The sequence below is a fragment of the Parus major genome, chromosome 3 (genome assembly GCF_001522545.3).
Source record: "Parus major isolate Abel chromosome 3, Parus_major1.1, whole genome shotgun sequence".
Taxonomy (NCBI): Eukaryota; Metazoa; Chordata; class Aves; order Passeriformes; family Paridae; genus Parus; species Parus major.
In genome coordinates this window covers 78,001,982-78,021,984 of record NC_031770.1, presented here as the reverse complement: position 1 = coordinate 78,021,984, position 20,003 = coordinate 78,001,982, and the positions used below count along the sequence as shown (strand labels likewise).

The window sequence follows — 20,003 nt, the reverse complement described above, 5'->3', positions numbered from 1 at the left end:
GGAAGGGCTCTATCAAGCTTGCTCCAAAAATCATAGTTCTTGAAAGTTGTCACATTGCAAGATCTTTAGAAATATTTTTATTTACAGGATAAGGAACTAAAGTTTTCCTTGAAGTTTGGCAACTTCAAGGAAACAAGTCCATCTCCAAAGGCACCAATGCCCCCCACAGCACAGATCAACACTTAAATGTTGATGATTTCCTACTAAAATCAAATAGGTAATTCCTTTTGAAGTAGATGAAAGAAAATAAGAAAGGCAATGTAATTAATATATAATTTACTGAGTCATTAGGGGGTCAAACATTGCCTGGGAGATCAGAAAAAAGAATTTGCATTTATTTGGAATGGCGCATTAACAGTTGTCAGCCTCTGTGCTTTAGCTAGAAAGGCAATACCGACAACTTGGGATATGTAGGTAGCAAGGAGACAAGATTCTGTTTTCTCCTAATTCTCTATCTTCCCTCATAACCACTAAAGGAAACCATAAAAAGAAAAGTCAACAAGCAAGTTAAATGCCCAAATGTTTACTCTTAAAACATTTAGAAGGAAAGGTGATGACTAGGTGCTTGACTAGGTCTGGAGCAGTTGTCCTTGGAGAGTGTGTTTTCGGAGGATCAAGCAGAGCAGCCTTTTCTGGAATGCACAGCTGTGAACAGCAATCCCTGTCTTCCCAAAGCAGTGCCACCCACAGGAGAGCCTGGCTGTTGGCTCTTCTGCCTGCGGGCTCGTATTCCCTCCAGTGGTGACACAGTGGGGCTGGCAAAACTGCTGGATTTGCCGCCCCCTCCAGGCTCCAGCCCCCAACCCCGCTGTGCCGTACCTGTGCCACGTCGGGGGTGCTGCCTTTCACGGGAAGGGTTTTGTGTGCCACGGCTGCCAGGTGGCTGAAAGGGAAAACACGGGAGAACGGTGAGAAGGAGCAAGTCACTTGACAAACACAGTGCTGTGGGCTACAGAAAGCAGCAGAACTGGAAGAGCCACCCACAACTGCAGCATGAAACAGGCTGATTTCCAACAGCCTCTTCACCTGGCTGAAGGAAGGCATGGTTTTCTGTAGCCTGCATGATGTTGATGGCACGCCCTGACAACTTCACTCTCCTTAAATAACCCCAAAGTAATCTTCCCACTTCACACATATCCTTCCACTCCCTGCCCTCCATCCCCCCAAAAAACCCACAAACCAATCTTGAAACTGCTCTGGGAAGATCCTTGAGAGCCTACCCTATCATTCCCAAGATTCATGATTCTTTACACAACTTTCCTTAATTTGTTAAAGCCTTCCCCATACACAGGCTGTTCAGATTCCTCCACCAAGCCTACACTAGCATTTCATGGTTCTGTCCAATCCCTATGGGAATCAGATGCATTGATTATATTAGTGTATGACTTGTAACAGGCTTTGTTCATGGGCTGAGATAATGGTTAAAAGTGGTTTGGGTAAAATTTCCTAGCTGAAATGTTGATATTGAGAGGATGTTATCAGCTAAAATCTGCTCCTTAAGACATCATTACTCCAGCATGATTTTGGGTTCAGATATTTGGTTTCAGCCAAATAATTATTTTTTCTTAAAAGCTGTTATATTTCTCAGGAGGTTCCTGGTTCCAGCCTTAATCTCTACTATTTATTACATTATTTTCTATCATATTTTATGTATTTCCTGCTTTAGGGAAACTGTCCCACAAATTTGCATCTTCCCCACTATTTTTACTCTTCAAAGCAGTGCAGATGTGAGGGCTGCAGAGCCAGCTCAGGAAGACCTGTCCTCACTGCACTGCCAGTATCAGCAAACACCTTACCTCAGTGTGAGGAGGTAGCTGACAATGTGCTTGGGTTGCAGATCCTGAGAAGATCTATACAGGACCTCATCATACCTGTGAAAGAAGGTTTGTTTGGTGCTGAAGTGGTACAAGGTGTACTCAGATAGAAGGCTCATCAGACTTGCTTAAGTCAGAACAAACACACAACCACAGCTGTAGAATTAACAAAACTAATCTTCTGAAGCAGACCTAAGCCATATCATTAACACACAACTGATTATTCCTTCCTTGTTCACTTATTGAAGGAGACTGCTTCTGCTGCTCATCATGCAAACAGCTCAGAGAGGCAGGCTATAGCAAAGAGAACACAAGAGCTGTATTTGCTCCTGGAACATTATGTCTGGTTTTACATCTCAACACTAATTGTACGTTAGGAGCAAAAAACACGTGTTAAATAACCAAGGAAGTCAAAATAGTCCCTTAGAAGACATTGCCTTTAGTAACTGAAGCTTAGAAATTTAAGCAGATAAAAGGAATCTTGCAACATTAGAAAAAGACAAATCCTGGAACACAGAATCACACAGAATGGGTCAGGTTGGAAGGGTTGGGTGATCTGGTCCAACCTCCCTATGTAGGGTCCCTATGACCCTGTGTAGGGTCATCCTACATAGCTTACACAATGCACGACTTTGTAAGACAGTATTAAACAGGGTAGCACAGGCACTCATGACAGCTATGTTTCTTCTCCATGTGTTTTGCTGTCCTTTTTCACAGCCTGCAAGAAGGTACCAAGACCTCCAGGGCTGAAGAGATTTCAAAGTTAAAGTGAGGACTGGACTTCCTGATCTCTGCTCAGCTCCCAGGCCCATCCCTGCCAGCATGTCCAAGCTGAACTGCTGTAGAATCTTCCTCTCAAAGACGAGCTGCAGAACTGGGGAGCACACTGTGGTAACGACAGCTCAGCGGTCACATTAGAGTCTAAAAATTCCCAAGAAACAACTCACACATTTTCGAAATACAATGGCACTGCATAAATAAGACACTTCTGGTCTTGCTGAGAGCTGGCTGGTCCTGCTGTTGCTCAAGACAGCGTGCAGCACATGATGGACTGCAGGCCGACTCTGGAGGCAATTACAGTTAATGGTAGGGCTCTGCAGCCCACACGTGCAGGTCAAAGGAGCCACCTGGTGCACTGGCATGACTTTGGAAGTCCTAATTTTAAACAGACAACCTCAGGAAGGTCTTAGTTGGTAAAAAAAGGTAACTTGCTGGCACTGCACAGTGTGCAATGCAGTATATAGGAATTCTCACTAGGAATTCTGAAAGCTTTGGTCACTTCTGACTCCATGACAGGCCGCACAACAGACAACTCCCTGTCTCCGTAGTTTAATTATACCTCTATGAAATAATGAAAACAGAAAGTGCTCAACTTTAAGACTGAATTAATGAAGAACACTAGTGCTATTAGCAGTTGTGCAAGTTCAGTAGCTCTGAAGGATGCTGAGGTTGCAGATGTGCATACACGTATGCACATCACCGCCTCTCTCTTTTCTCAATGACAAAAACAGAACATGAGGGAGCAAGCAAATCTGCAGCTAATATTTATACAGAGCTGAGCACACTTTTATGAAGGCAAGAAATAATTAGGAGGCTCATGTACACAGAGTATATTCCAAATACTGTTTTTTCCATCATATGGCTTGTAAAGTCATTAACATTTCAAATGTTGCAATCTATGTGGCACGAAAGACAAGACATTGCCTCAAACAGCCATTTTTTTCTTATGATCATACAGTCTGTGCCCTCTCAATAGGTCAGTGGCATGTCCAGATATTTATTTTAAGGGAAATGGTATTTGGAAAGAAAACTAGACAAACCTGAGAAGATGCTGAAGAACAGAGATGGCATCTGGCTCTTGCAAGCACGCCACGTTTACATCAGTTAGCTGTGCATTCCCATGCATCTGTTCTAAACTAAAATGTAAGAATGGAAAATAAACATGGGATGAAAATCACCTCTTAGCAATGCTGAACAAAAAACCCAGTTATCTGTGTTTTTAAGGAAACAGAATAGGCTCTGCTCAAGCTGAATGGAACACTGAAACAGACTAGCTGACTTCAACCTAAGATTTAAAAAAAAAAAGAATAAATTTGTGCTGGCCAGTCAATTATCAACAGGATAAGAGATATGCATGGACAACAGGTCCAGAAGCTCAAAGGAGAAGGGAGGCAGTCAATCTCCCACTAATGGTACCTGGAACCACCAATACCTACATGACAAGAGGAACAGACCAGAGAAAGGAATCAGGCTTGCATGATCTCCCTGAACACCATATCCTGCTACCATTGCCTCAGAACATCAGGCTGCTTCACACCTTTGGCCTCACTCAGGAAGGAATCTCACATGAAAACACATATTGAGGTCTGCTCTGGCAATTCAGTATAATTGATAAAACTGTTCAAGATGGACTCTTCTGAAACTCTTTAAAAAAATAAATTAAATGTCAGGTGTTTGACCTGAGTCAACCACAAGGGATCTCCTTTTAGTCTTGACTATCAACAGCGGGAAATGACAATGTTAAAAATAATCCACTAGTTACTGTGGTAGCCCAAACATTCAACTTCCATTAAGTTGTGTGTTTTACAAGTATGGACATTTTGGCTTTTACATCAGTTTCTTTAGTTCCAGGCAACCATTCTTCATCAGTGGCACCAACCACAGAGAAGATGTTCCTTAGAACTGACAAACTACATGAACAGTTAGTTCAGTTCCACAGAAATTGATTTTAATTGGCCTGCTCTTCTGGGAAGTCTATCTTAAACACACTTCTGCTGTAAAAGTGAGCATGTGTCATATTTAAGGAGTTAGCACTACTACTTAACAAAGCAGTAGTATTCGTGTCAGACTGCTGTGCAGAAATGCTCCTCTTACCTATGGAGTCTGGCATGGGTGTACTGCAAGAACACTCCTGTATCTCCCCGACTCTGGAGAGCTCGATCCCAGCTAAACTGGTAATCAGATGACAGGAGGCCCCGGAAGTCCTGGAACAATAAACTGACGTCACACAGACGTGGCTCTTCATCTCAATCTATAACTTCTCACAGACAGTGCAGACACCTCAGACTTACCTGAATTATGAGTGCTGCAAGACCAACCTTCTCTGCTGTCTCCACTGGATCCTGGACCTCTTTGGTTGCTGAAGGGAAACAAAAACATCGTTAAGTCCGCAGTACCATAACGACTCTCTTGCTCAGACTTGGAGATGCCAATGTAAGAGCAGATCTTCCTCAACTATAAACTAGCAAAATGGAAATTGTCAGGATGCATGCAGCAAGGGGATATACATCTCTATTAGAAGCTGAAAACATAGGCTTTTTCCCACTTCCCCTTGTATGCATAGCACAGATTTTGAGGTGGAAGGGTTCATTACAACAGACTATGCAGGCTACATTTCACAATTCTGACAGCCAGTCTCCGAGACCAGGGAAATGCAGATTTTGTTGAAAAACTGATAAAAAGCTCCAAGTGATACAAGATGCATAAACAAAAAAAAGAAAGTTGTTCCAATGGCTAATGACCATTTGGATGTAGTTTCAGGGAGTATTCACACCATCCATTGTAAATACCTAAACTGACTATACTGAGGGAATCTGAACTGGGAGAATCACAGAATGCTTTGGAAGGTTGGAAGGAAACTTTAAAGATCATCCAGTCCAAACCCCCTGCCATGAGCAGCGACACCACCTCCTCATCCATTTTACAAAGAAAGTCATCTGTTTTAAAAAAGCTGAGGAGGCAGAGCAAGGAAGATGTATACTACTTAAGCTGATCAGATTGCTGACTCAATCCAGCATCTAACACCAGAGAGCACAAGAGGGGGCAGCATTTCACTGGGAACTGCTTGGATCTGTAGTGCATCAGGAGGAAATGGTCCTGGAGCCACAGGCTGAGTGGAGCGCAGGCAAACTCCCCCTTCAGCACAATCTGGGGCAGAGCAGTGGCCTGGGGAACAGCCACGAGGCTGGCAGGGTGACAAGGCAGCAGTGGCAGGCAAGCAAGGAAGGCTCTTGCCAGAGAAAACTGTCAGAGCTATAAATCCTTTGGATGAAATCTGACTGATCCCTGAATCCAGCACCAAATCTACTACTGAGTAGTTTGTCTCTCCAGAAAAAAACAACTGTTGTCCCTGAAAGGCAGGTACTTCCTTCCCAGTGCATGATGAAATAATTTAACTGAATGTTAAAATTTGCAAATCTGCAGTTTAGGGGAGTTTACAGAGTTGCAAAAAATTATTGTAAGGTTGTTTATATTACAGGAAGTACAAAAAGAAAGGAAAAGGGCATATTACTGTGATTAGTGCAATACAGGGAGAAGTGAAGGGTGGAAAATATGACACAATGTGATCAACACAGAACATCAAAAGAAACAAATAAGACCTGAAATAACTAACTTTTTGTGGAAGTCATGTTTTGTAACATCCTTGAGCGAACTTCGTTTAAAACATCTTCCAGAAAAATTACTTCTCCTCTCCGAGTCTTCATGCCTTGAACTAGACCAAAAGACACATGCTGGCACCTGTGTTGAGAAGCAGCAGGACCAAAATTATATTTCAATTGAGAGAAATCTTTGCAGTGTTTTTTCAGAGCTGGAAACAACAATAACAGCTGAATAAATAACACTCCAGTGTGGGAAGCTCAGTGATATAATCAGTAACTCTCATTTCAGCAACCAAGCTCCATACTTATTACATAATGGGAAAATTATGATCAGAGTTATGATAGCCTGGTCATTTGTATGCTCAGGAATCTCTTGCTACTAGCTTTAGTACAGAGGCCTCAATGCAATAACTTGCAATAAATTGAAGAGAGACAGGATTGTAGACAGATCAAATTACTGTGGCAACAGAGATCTCTTAATATAATTAGAAAAGGAGTCATAATAATTCTATTGTGGCCACATTAAACCAAAAGTATAATTAATCATTGCTAATAATAAAGTATTTATTGTTTCTGCTTGTAAAAATCCCAAGCATTATTCTTGGTCCAGAATCTAAGGTAACTTTAGCACAACTTCAAGCACTGTGAAAGGAGGCAGGTATTGCTGAAGGCTAAAACCCTATATTTAACCACAAAAGACATGCAGTCTGGCAGAGGGGAATATGATTTAGTCTGGAGATCTATTACTGACCTTTGCTCAGATTGCTAACAAGATTGGTAATTGCAATGAATAACAGCAGGGATACACTTCCCTGCAATAGATACTTCAAGCCTGAAGCACGATTCAAACTCAGATTCTGATCTCTGCTGAAATAAAATACTTCAAGAGGTAATAATTTGTAACCACACAATATCCCAGAAGCTATGCCACAAAGTCTCTTAAAAATTGTTTCCCTTTTTCACATCAGGCAGTTATGGAAAACCTGTTAAATGAGAGACAGGGCTGTTTTTCACATCCTAAACACACGACAGTGACTCCATTCACACATAAATCAGACCAGCAGGAGTGGACACACACAATGAAAAGGTTGCTGGTAAGGACCTGAAGCCCATATTGCACATAATTCTGAGGGTTTGATTCTCTGTTGGACTAGTACTAGTTGGGTCCTACAGGCCAAATGTCTGCTTGTACCCTGGAGTCCATTACTTGCACAGCAGCATCACATCTTGTAGCTTAGTTTCATCCAAAATGCCTACATGATGTGTGCTATAGCATGGCGGTGGATGACACCATCAGGAGATTCTCCTCAAAAGAGCACTCCATTGAAATTCCAATGTACATATGATATGCATTCTTGAGGAAAAATAAATTAACCACCAAAACCAGTATGTAATTATATTTAAGTACATACCTTTCTGCCCAGTCATAGCCCATGAGCTTCAGTATTTGGAATAAATGTTGAAAGTGATTACTTTGGCTTTTATCTGTCTAAGGAATAGAATTGATGCATGTCAGAAAACACTACAAGTCTGATAAGGAGTAACTTTTAACACACAAACACACAGTACCACAGTGCCAGTAAGTCATTGCAACCAAAATCAAGACCTACAAAGACAAGCAAGACTTAAAAATTGTGACAGCTGAGATCTATGACAATGAGATTTTGAGTTATGTTAGAAAAAGAAATACATCTTTTCAGAAATGATTATTCTCAGGTCACAAAGGCAAAGATGTGAAGTAAAAGGAAACGTTAATGTTCTTTAGTTTCCCATGATCTGAGAGCTGCCCATCAAACAAAACATCTCCATTTTCACTTCAGATCCTTGCTGCTCTTGTTATACCCCTGGGTTATATCACCAGACTCCCAAGGGTCCTTTGGCTTAGAAACAGAACACCTCTTTAGCTGTCTGCCTCCAGAACCCACTAGTTTCTATTGTCTCCAGCATAATTTGTAGTTTTATATCATAAGGCAGGTACGTAATTTTAAAAAAATATATAAATGATCACAATTTCATAACAAAGATGAATCTTGCACTGTCTTCCACTTTCAGTTACACTCTTCTACAAACTGAAGTTGTTTCTGACTGTATATTATGTCTAACAATAATCTTCATATATGTTTCTAGCCACAGCTGCTGCTATGAGGTTCATTTTTCTACCTAGTTGTTTTGGTCATCTCACTCAGCCTCCTTTTTGTCCCTCCTTAAAAAACAGAGCAGAGATAACCAAATAATCACTATTCCCTCATTTGTTTGGTGTTCTGGGACAAGGAGTAAAATACTTATCTTGTATTCCTTCTCAACTCTACCACTGTATCAAGCACCTGCCTCCTCTCTCCTAGTTCCTCATAACCTGCTCTGCTCCTGGGAATCACCTCTCTGTGCCAACTCACAAGCAAGGCTGATAAATGGACAGCTGATAAATGGACAGCAGTGGCTGGTGCTTCAAACAAGGCCTTCCAAGTCCTTTTCCATGCACCTTAGAGATGAGGTGCCTCTCTGCACAAAGCCAGACCTCTCTTGTTAAGTGGCTGGCTTTAAGGTAGAGGTCTGCAGTCTGACAGCATGGATTGAATTTAACTCTTTATATATAAAAACATTTTCATTTCCTTCTTGAGTGCAACATTCAGTGGAATCTTAGTACCTCTTTAAGAACATGCTTTGAATATTTTGCTCGTACCCCTGTCTTTTTGTGAAATAAGTAGGATTTTTTAAAAAACCTAAATTAGTGAATGCACTGATTTACAGCATTACAAGTAGTAAACCAATTTAATGTTCTTTTAAAGAAGTTGATCTGATGAAAATAAGATGATCTTATTTCATAAGACTCTAGAGTCTCTAAATAATTTTCTTGTAACAAGATTAGGATTCTGAAATATATTTGTATTTAATTATTAAAGACTAAAATCATTAGCATTCTCATTTAATCCCATCAAGTCCTCTTGCCTCTGGTAACACTGAGTAAAGTCCTAACTCACTACAAAGCAGTGCCACAAAACAGCAGTAAAGCTCAGCAAAGGCTGGCAGTTCCCTCACCAGGCTGTCTGTCCCACAAGAGTCTCCTAAGAGTTTGTTTCATTCTTTTATGACCCACTTTCTCAGCCTTCAGAAAGTCAGAAATTACAAAAATACTAACCATGTCCTCTGCAAACCATACAACCTGAGCAAGGCTGAGAGAACAGGACAGGCTAATCGGTCATTTCCCACTTGAATCAGATATTGGCTGACGGACACATCAGTCACGTCACAGTCTGGCTGTGCTCTGCTGTGTATCTCTCTGGACTTGAAGGAAACCAGGGAGGCCCAGGTAAGGCATTAAAGAGTGACTGGAATTCAGTTACAGCAGCAGTCTGCTCAAGACTCTTGCTCTTATGCTTGCTCACTCCATTAGCTGAAAGTTCAGCTGACATCCTGATTTGTGCAAAGTGGACACCCAACTATTCTTTTTTCTAATTATTCATTCTCCCTTGGTCCCTGCTACCTCCTGGTTTATCAAACACAGATAATTGCCCACCCACATGAACCAGGCAGGAAACATCCTTAACATCTAAATGCTTTGCATGTTCACAGCCACACTGCCCTTTGATGCCAATGAACTCACAGTTCCAGCCAGCAGGGGCAGAAAAGCTCCCACCAAAACCAATTTCCCCTCAGAATAACTCAGAAGTCCCTGCTCTGTGACAACATGTAAGAATGGCAAGCTATGGGAAACTTCCTGAAGACTGAAGCTAAAAGGAGGAACGTGGTTTAACTAACTTTAAACTGTGCATTTAATGTTTTGCTTACTGATCTCTCTCCCTGCATCTTCTTATGTGTCACATTTATATTGACTTTTGAAAAAGCTGTACAGAGACGGTACAAAGACATTACCAAACATGACCACATACAGATTTTTTCCACGTTACTAATTCTGGACTTCATATAAAAGAACATGGCTTTCATAATTTTTTTTTTCAAAATCTGAGAAAAATAAGATTTAGAAGCATCACATGAAATGTCCCTGCTAATATGAGATCAAAAAACAGTTTCAGACAAGTAAGGAGACAGTCCTGCTATTCATATTTTCTATCCATTATTGATACTGTCAGAATAAAATTAAAAATAAAATAATGAAACCAGTAAATATAAAAAGACTCCCTGTCTTCAACTGTTTCATTCAGATTGATTAAACAGTACTTTATGTGCAATTTCTACATAATGAAACTAAGGCATTGTTCAAAGCCATAAAAATGTACATTTCAGATATGATATCAGGACTTCAGAGTAGACTTCGATTCATTTTAGACTATTAATTTCTAAATTAGCATTTTAAAACCCTTTATAATACTGACAGCTTTTTCTGGCTTGTTTAATTATTAATTACAACATTTATACAGAAAATAAAATGTCAAATAAGTTCCTTTCAAGATGATTGTAATGAATTTTTATAGTAGAGAAAAATTCCAGAGCTAATTTTCATAAAATCATAGAAAGGCTTGTGTTAGAAGGGACCTTAGATCATCTTGTTCTAACCTCCCTGCTGTGGGAAAGGACATCTTCCATTGTACCAGGTTTCTCAGAGCACCATCCAACCTGGGCTTGAACACTTCCAGAGATGAGGCATCCACAGCTTCTCTGGGCAGCCTGTTCCTGTGCCTCAGCACCCTCACAGTGACAAGTATTTTCCTAATATCTAATCTAAACCTACTCTCTTTCAGTTTAAAGGTATTTTTCAACCATTCTGGGAGTCATGCACTGGAACAGAACCAAGAAACATTGCCACACAGAGGCACAGCTGCTGGGCAGTAAGGGCATCCATTTTACTGCCAAAAATACTGTGTGTCAAAGTCATATTGCAAGCCAGAGGCCCCGTGTTACTGCAGAGAGTCAGCACAAATGTGTGTGCTGAATCTAGAATTACTTACCACATAAATCATGGTATCCCAGCTGTGCTTATTCATTCTGTCTATAGCAGCTGCAAGATCTCTGAAAGAGATAATGAGAAACTATTTGGACTTTCACTCAAACATACCTCACTACTTGCCTCTTAGAAAAATAATCTGCTTTTTATGGAGGGGAAAGGACTTCCTGGATAGAAGGATCCATGTATGCCTTACACGTAGACAAGGACATGTATACTTTGCTGATGACACGTCTGAAATGTTTTTTTAAACCACTACCTAAGAAAATTACTGAGGAAACAGTTCTTTGGTGCAGAGTAAGTCCAGGGTCTGTCTGCCTGCTGGGACCTGAGAGAAACAACCCTTTCCTGGAAAACTAACCCCATGTTCTGCCTTAGCTGAAATGGTAGAAAGCTCATCTACACACACACAAGCACACAGGACTGTCACAGGAGAACCATCAGCCTTGTATTGCAATCTGAAAAAAGCATTTGCAATTGCACAAGACTTGTTATGGGATGTTTAGGGGAGGAACCAAAGAAGAAAAGAGAAGATTATAACAGGGATGAGTGGCTTGTAAATCCATTGCTGGTTATATGTTTGTCTAGTTCTGTTCAGCACCTCATCAGCACAGTCTGTCCTGTCTTCCCATGACTCCATTTCAAACTCTCCCAGAGTGAGGGAGCTCTCTCCTGTGTGCACATGTGTTTGGAGGTCAGTAGCTGGAGCTGGGGGCTCATGTAGGCCATGCATTTGTGGTGCCAGAGACAGAGGGGACTGGGCATAAGTGAAATGAAGCAGCTGGAGTTTGACCAAATAACAGCTGGAGTCTGACCATGGGTCACAAGGTGTCTCAGCCAACAGCTGGAGTGAGGGCACACATCCTGGTATGACTGAGAACAAATATCAAGCTGAATAGCCAAGCAAGTCGGAAAAGTATCCCAGGGAGTCTCCAGTCTGCAGAAATGAGGCACACAGAGGGGTCTGTACTGTTGGCATCAGAGGATCCAGGCCAGCTGCTGGAGAGACCACAGAGACCTCCAGCTACTGAAGGGATATGTAGTGCATGTACAATACATATGTGTATTACTTAAATTATTAAATAAAACTTGTATCACATACATAATACAAGGATCTATGTCACAATATATATCACATACACATATGTATCTATACACATACATACATATAGGTCTATTTCTTCACAGGAATGGATACCCATCCTAATCACCCAGAGGGAAACAAAATGCCAGCTGTGCTGAGTGGTTTTGGCCCTGTGTGTGGGCCTGTTGAGATCAGGTGCTCATGCTCACTCCTGGCTGACCTGTGGGCATGGAGCTGTGGCACCTTTGTATCTATCTGGCTACAGGACTCAGCAGCTCCCTAATGTACAGGATTGACTGTAGCATCTCCCTAATACCCTTGCCCTGAAAAGCTGTACAGAGCTTACCCTGCAGGCTAGACACTAGATTTATTTACATTCCTGACACAAAGAAACTGCTAAGGCTTCCATACTAAAATACCCAAGAGGAGTTTTAGGATACTGATGAGGTGGCAGGAAAACAGCAATAAAATTGATGTTACAGCACTGATGGCCCATTGAATCAATGAAGATATGGCTGAACAAGCTATTTGTTCCTGTATCAATACACCATCAATAAACATTTTAAGCAAGCAAAGGTCTTTCTAAACCCTTTATTATTTGGCAACTATTTATTGCATCCAGAGATTCCAGCTTTGATTTTAAAGTTAGTAGCTGGAGAAAGTATTACTATTAATGCAAAAGAAGAGATTTACTAACATTACTTAGGGAGAGGAGAAGTACTTAAAAGCCATTTTCACCCCATCATAGTTACACTGCTAGTTTCACTTAAAGCTACCCTAGAAATAAAAAGCTTCAAAATCCATGTGATCAGTTATAAATGTGCTCAAGTTTAAAAGTTCCCTGGCAAAATGACTGGCAATCAGCACAGATGGGCTTACTTGCCTTGTTATATAAAGAGATGTCCCATCACTGCGCATGACAGTGGAAACTGTTGAGAGGTCTTTCTTCTCCGAGAGATCCACAACTCCTGTCCCTTTTCTGTAAGTTGAGGGAAAATACTGATGTCACTGCAAGCTACTACACAGGTAAGTTCAGGCAAGACTGAGGTCAGAGCCAAAACCAAGGCCTCTTGCCGCAACCCCCCCTTCCTCTAGATAGTCTCATTCTTTTTGTTTGAATGACCGTCTCCTTTAAGTCTTTTTGAAGACTGTTCCTGTAAGTTTGCTGTCACCACTGCTGATGGCAGGGAGAAGCCTGCCCACATTCTGGTCCTTTCCATGGCTTCCATCCCAGTTCAGCCAGGCACCTCTTTCATCAAGGCAAGGATCACATTTAGCTCTGCTTATTAAATGGCACACACAGCTACCAAACTAATCAACAGCCTAAAACACCACTAGGAGTTGAACACTGTCATTGCACCCGATTTGTCAAGGCCAGGCTTCTGTGCTAGTCACAGAAAAGGAAAATGTAAATTTTAGCTGTGACTGCACAAATCCTGGATGGTATTCTACTAGAACAGCCACCAAAACCATGTAACTCCAAAAATATGTAAAACTCTTCCCCTCAGATTATGTACAAAACTCACATATCTTGTTGGAAGTGCAACTGAGATGTTAAAAAAAGTAAATGACACCAATAGATTGAATGAGTTCATACATTGTTTTCTGAAGGAGTCCTTTATCTTCCAGCATCTTCAGAACCTCCTGGGCCTTCTCTTGGTAAAATGATTCTCCAGAATATTCATCAAAATGCACTCCTAGACGCTGAAAAGTTACCAGAACATCAACGAAGGGTAATATCATTAAAATAAAGGCTAACCATTTTTCTTCAAGTTAAGTCAGATGATAGGTTACAGATCAGATATAGTGCAAAGATCAGTGTTATTGCAGGAAATGACACTTCATTGTTAAAAGGAAAGGATGCTTGGATTTTGATTTAACCCATTTCTGCATTAGAATGAATCTCTCCCTGAGGTGAATATGGTGTTGGATGTAATATTCATGAGAAATCAGGCATCAACTGGTTAGAGCAATTCATACACAAATTCTGAGGCAAGTCTCTTACTTGGTGTGCTGGAGGTGAAACCAGTGGGCTGCAGAGGAACTACCTAGACATGAAACCAGCCCTATTTCAAAAGGATGCTAAAAGGAATTTTAAAAAGTAAAAGCTGCTCACAAACACTGCTGAGCACACAGAAATCAGCATTACCATGAAGGCTGTGGGTACACTCAGAAGAGACAGGATGACCTTAACTGTCAAACCTGGTCAGTTCATCAGTTCAATACATTCTAGTTTAAATGAAACTAGGAGTGAAAGATCTAGCTGTACCAGTCATCATGTGATCAATGATGGGTGGCCTTCAAGATGCAGCTGCATACACAGCCCAGTACCTAATTACATTCAGAGGTCAGCTTTCAACAAGAATTATCTCGTGTCTTGCTTAGGAGACCTCAACTTTTTTGGCTCCAGTGATATGTTTCAGGGAAGAAGTTAAAGCAGAGCCATTTTGAATTATAAACTGTTTCCCAGTTTAAGATTAATTTGTCGGTCAGTGGCACAAACATGTCCCATGAAACAGCAGACACTGGCTCCACTCATGAGATCACATGTGCAACACACGGCTGTGTATTAGCTCAACTCCACCAGCAGGGAACTCCTGCTGCTGTAATTTCTTACACCAAATTTAATATGCAACATTATAACATTAGATCAGAAATGGGAAAACAGAGTTATCTTCTAATAAAATTTATTACATGGAAACTGTTAAATTTGGTGGGTTGTAACTGACTTCAAAGATAAAGCAAAACTAAGTAATATTTATCCAACACTGATTTGCCTTGCTGCTTAGCACCACAGTTTGAGCTTCAGGACTTTTGAGAAGAGAGAATTAGTCTAAAGGCCAATAACCTGGACACCATTAAATAAAATGTATCTAGCATGTCAGCAACTTAAGTGACAGCCTGCTTGAATGAGAAATCAACTACTGTGCTTTTACCAAGCAGAATGAGGCTTAGCCTGGCATACCTAGAAAGAGCTTCCCCACAACATTCTAAAGTTTATGGGAAAAGCAATGAATTGATAACATTAGAGCAATCTCTGATCCCAAGTGAGTCCACTGCTTGGCAGTCTCCTAGATGAAAAGGTCACTGTCAATTATGTTGATGAAGCAGTACAGAAAGAGACCATTTTACCAGCAACACAGAAGAAACACTTGGATGATTTGTACCTTATAAATCCGGATGTATTCCTCAATACTGAGGTCTCTAAATTGCTTCCAAATTGACAATGTCTGCTCATCATGGTCCTCGAGTTTTCTAAAGAAATCCTTAGCCAGCTTTTTTGTGTTTTCATCTTCTGCTGCTTTGTTAATCTGCACATACACCTAAAATATGACACTGAAAATGTTGAAGCAGAATAATCCTCTCCTCCAATGAAAACAGTTCCACAAGAACAATACAAATACATTTAAAGATGACATTCTTAAAGCCAGAAATTTTAAAAGACTTGTTAAAGCAACACATTCCCCATTGAAAGAAACAATGAATAGCCCAAAGCTCAATAGGAAAATGTGCAGTTTATCTTGAAAGAAGACTAATGCCCTAATTCCTTACTGCTGTTGCTATCATCCTCTTCATAACCTTGAAATGACTGCAGCAGCAAAATATGGAAGAACTAATTTATGCATGGAAGGGAACCTATCACAGACTTTTAAACCACAGACACGTCTTCAGAGGACCACAAAATTGACATTTATGGCAACTGCACTGCCTAAAATTGAGACAGCAGTTGAAGCAACAAAATCTTTGATAGACTCAGTATTTTACAAGTGTATATTAATAGAAAAGATTGATTTCACACACCAGCAGAAAAAGCACCACTTTGAAACACAACTCAGTTTTTGATACAGCTAGGCATACAGCTGAATAAACACTTAAAAATTTGGAATAACTGAGAAACTAATTTGGTCTCAAACAACTACAGTTTTAGAATCTTTTGCATCTTGACTGAATTGACTAAAGGCAATTTTTTTTAAGGTCATAAAGCCTACATGCTACTGCAATAGCTGGTATTTTGAAGCTTTAGTGCAAAATTCAAGTATAAAAATTTAAATTCTAAGAGTGGACTGAAATTATAAATAAAAATGAAGTAATACACACTGATGCACAATCCCAAAAATATGACTGCTTCTTGTTTTCTCTTTTAATCAGTTCCACAGCTCTAAAACACCTCAGTGTTAAGAATCTATCACCTTAAATCCACAGGGCTTAGGATGAGGGAACAAGCGAGTAAAGTTTATCTGTGTCAAAGAAGGTGGCAAGCTCAGAAGGAGCTACTCTGCCATATAAACAATTTAACTAACATGCATTCAGCTGCTGAGTATCCAAGTACTCACAGTTTGTTCCTTTGCCACGAGACAGATTTACACACAACAGCTATCCTGTGTCACTCTGCCTGAACAGCAGCATTAGCCACAGTTCCTGTATCCAGCTCCGAGGGTGAAGCACAGCTCAGCTTTGTGGTAAGAACACACTTGAGAGTGACACACAAGACCCCTGACAAAGCCCTATTAACATGTGAGATCTTTCTTTTAGAGGATGAGGGCTTGAATATTAGCCATCCAGGAATATTGCCCACCTTTCCTCCTGGTTACTGGCACTGTGCAGGTAAGCACATAAATCCCTTATGTGTATTGTAGCTATAGCACACCCAGCTTGGCTGTCACACAAAGATCAACAAAAAGGAAATACTGACTCAGATGCTATCAGGCATACTTGAATGGAGCAAGCCAACAAACCATAACCTGTTTAATCCTGGAAAGACAAATCTAGTTGGTCTCTTCTGAACTTACCTCAAAAAGGTGCTGCAAAGGACTGGATTTTAGTTTTTCTTTGTTGCCAAAGGATTGGAAACCAACACCCAATAAGCCTTGAATAACAATTACATATAGAGTTAGACAACAGACCAGAGTATATTGATAGGTTGTTTTTATAAGTCTAGTCTTAACACTGCAATATTTTGAAACAATATAATGGTGTATGCTACAAAAAGAAAATCAAAAGCATAGCTTATTATTCCACTGCATAAAATCACCCCCCAACCCCCCTGAAATACAATAGCTAGAAAATAGTAAGAAATACTGTGTTGATTTCTCAATTCCTCATAAGGGATTTGTGCTTCTAGACTTGTATAAAGAATTATCTTTTACACAGCAACAAGATGTAAATACGAAGCCACACAGTGGAAACTGATCAGCAACAGAACATGCTCAAAAGTCCTTGTTCTGCTTCCTCCCTAATTAGTATTATAATTTTAAGGACAATAAGAATTGGGATACAACATAGAGTTCCTCATACCACTCACACAATGTTTTCAAGAAAAATTTTTGCTGCTTGCCTAAATATGCACCTTTTTTTGAGCACCCAATTTGGTTTCAGGACTTTCCAAAAGAAATCTAAAAGAGAAAGAAATCCAAATCCCAATCTTTTTGTCTAACTGGAAAGACCCCATTAACTCTTTCAGTAATGCAGCAATATTAACCTGTCAAGACTCTTGGATTATATGAAGCTGACTTTGAGGCCATCTTGCTCCTCTGAGCTGACAAGGACCAGGACTGATGTAGAAATAGATATGCAGGTATCCCTTTGGAAAACTCTCTGCAACTAAACAAACAGCACTGTCTCAAGAACTTTCCTCTTAGAAACACTGAGTACAGAAGAAAGCATGGCTGACTTTAAGAAGAATAGGTTAGGTTTTAGGAAACAAAATTAGTCTAATCCTATTGGGAGTGAAGGACAGCTTGTTCTATGAGCAATCAGAGCTGGGTTTCCTAATGATCTCTCTCAGATATTAGCGTATCTAAACATTCCGCTATTCAGTGCTGACTTCACATCTCCAGCACAACTCTCAGTCTTTATTCAGCCCAAACACATCCTTCCATGTATTTTTTGTCTTTCCCATATTATCCCCAGACCTTGTTATCCTCACCAGTTAATGATGCAGCACATGTTGGAACTGATTCTGACTTGGGGGTGCTGACTGGTTAGCAGGTTGAACACAGAAGCTAACTTTTCCTCCCAGAGGTCAATATATTGTATTTCTACTTTTACTCAGCTGCCAACTGTTGTAATTCCAAAAGAAATTAATTCTCTTGGAGATATTTTTCTTTGTCAGATCTGGCTAAAGTTGCCCAATGGGTTAAAAATTTATTAGGAGCAGAGTGACAGGGAGACAGGTAAACAGATAGTGTGACTGCATTTGCTACCTTAAAAAACCTGCCGCAAAACTGCCTAAAGGCTGAGACCTCTCTGCTATCTTTCAGGAAAATATGTTTTCAATTCTCATATTTTAAAGCCTCTGACAATAGCAGTTGTAAAAGCAGATGACAGATCATTAATTACAGCACTGCTTCTGAGAAAGGACCATTACAGTAATACTGCTGTGCTGTAACTCTGCATGACTAGCATGACTATTATTTGTTACAATACCTGCCATATATTTGAGCTGAGCCTGCCCAAATAAAAAGGGGAGTACCTACTTTGAAAGACATAGTTGGAACTGCTAGGTCAAAAGCATGATTCTAAGAGTTGAGTGCTGCACAAATGGCACACATGTAAATAATGGGTACTGTGATCTTTATACCTTCAGGAACCTTGATATCGAAAAACATAAAATTCCTGATATTCAGACTTCAGAGTGCTATTTAGTATCTTCAAAGGCAGACTGAATGAGGTCAGCTGAGAAGCCTTTTATCCAGACAGCATTTCACTGCTTAACTGCCATTGCCACATTTATTATACAATAGGGTAGTGATAAAATTATGTCTAAGGGGCAAACATGAATGAAATATGCAAAGATGAAATTTACTCAATTTTTGGTGAATTCATTTTGTATTCAATTCTTATGAAACCAATCATAAGTGAAGCAAAGCTCTGCTATAAGATACTGTTTCATCAGAAACAGGATCAGGAAAGGCAAGCTGCAGGGGAAATAATTCAATAAAGGAGAGAATGTTTTATTACCCCTCTCACAGTCCTGAGAATATTATACTGCACTGCCTAAAATCCAGGAATTTAATCCAGAGGGATATTTTAGTTATCTACGCTTACAAATCCGAATATAAAAATGGATTGAAAGTAGGGCATTGACTTTTAAATTTTTAACCCAATTCTGTTCATAATATTGATTCCTTGATGTCCCCCAAAACAGCAGTACTATTGAAACTGGAGTGGGCAGCATAAGGACTGGAATAATGAAAAGTGATCACTTAACAGATATTGCACTTTGTGTTTGCCATTTAAACATCAATAAATGGACAGCTTCCAGAGCCTACTGTGAAAGAAACTGGGATTTTTTATAGTTTTCAGAGGTGTACCAGCTTTCAAGAATGAGGAAATGGGCACGATTGCCTTTTTTTAAATGCCTAAAAATACGCCCAAACCAGCTTTTTGGGGGCAATTAGAAAAGGAGATGAGACTATAGATCAATTCAAAATGCAAGATTAACAATAGAAGTCAACAAAGTTGTGAACGCTATGGATGGGTCAGCTGCCATAACAGGATAGCTATAGATCCAGCAATGGGACATAAATGATCTCTGGTGTGGGAATAAATATCAAGCCATGCATCCTCAGGTTGCACTTGAGAGGACTATTCAGTCCCCACTAATCTGATGATTTCTGAAGAGATGGAGGTGCCTATCTGTATGCATACTGGACTGTTAGTCTTTCAGCCCCTATTCACTTGCACATTCTCCATCTACACACCTCTCTTCTGCTACATTTTAAGGGGGAACTGAATATTCTGGGGAAAGTGTAGGGATATCTCTAAAGATGTAAACTCTCTGAGCCCCAGTGTGCCAAAATGTGGTTGTTGTGGAAATTAATTAT

General features: G+C 40.2%; 1 protein-coding gene across 2 annotated transcripts in view; it reads right to left on the bottom strand.

Annotated features, from left to right (window-relative positions):
• RARS2 (arginyl-tRNA synthetase 2, mitochondrial) overlaps positions 1-20,003 on the bottom strand; it is a 30,746-nt gene that overhangs the window by 1,710 nt on the left and 9,033 nt on the right. For both annotated transcript variants that reach the window (XM_015620767.3, XM_015620768.3), the window contains 12 exons: positions 16,968-17,044; positions 15,345-15,500; positions 13,775-13,881; positions 13,061-13,156; positions 11,098-11,158; positions 7,606-7,682; positions 6,208-6,332; positions 4,886-4,953; positions 4,689-4,798; positions 3,635-3,730; positions 1,797-1,871; positions 820-883 (listed from right to left, as the gene is read on the bottom strand). In XM_015620767.3, coding sequence (XP_015476253.1) covers positions 820-883; positions 1,797-1,871; positions 3,635-3,730; positions 4,689-4,798; positions 4,886-4,953; positions 6,208-6,332; positions 7,606-7,682; positions 11,098-11,158; positions 13,061-13,156; positions 13,775-13,881; positions 15,345-15,500; positions 16,968-17,044 — 1,112 coding nt within the window. The remainder of the gene's footprint in view (positions 1-819; positions 884-1,796; positions 1,872-3,634; positions 3,731-4,688; positions 4,799-4,885; positions 4,954-6,207; positions 6,333-7,605; positions 7,683-11,097; positions 11,159-13,060; positions 13,157-13,774; positions 13,882-15,344; positions 15,501-16,967; positions 17,045-20,003) is intronic.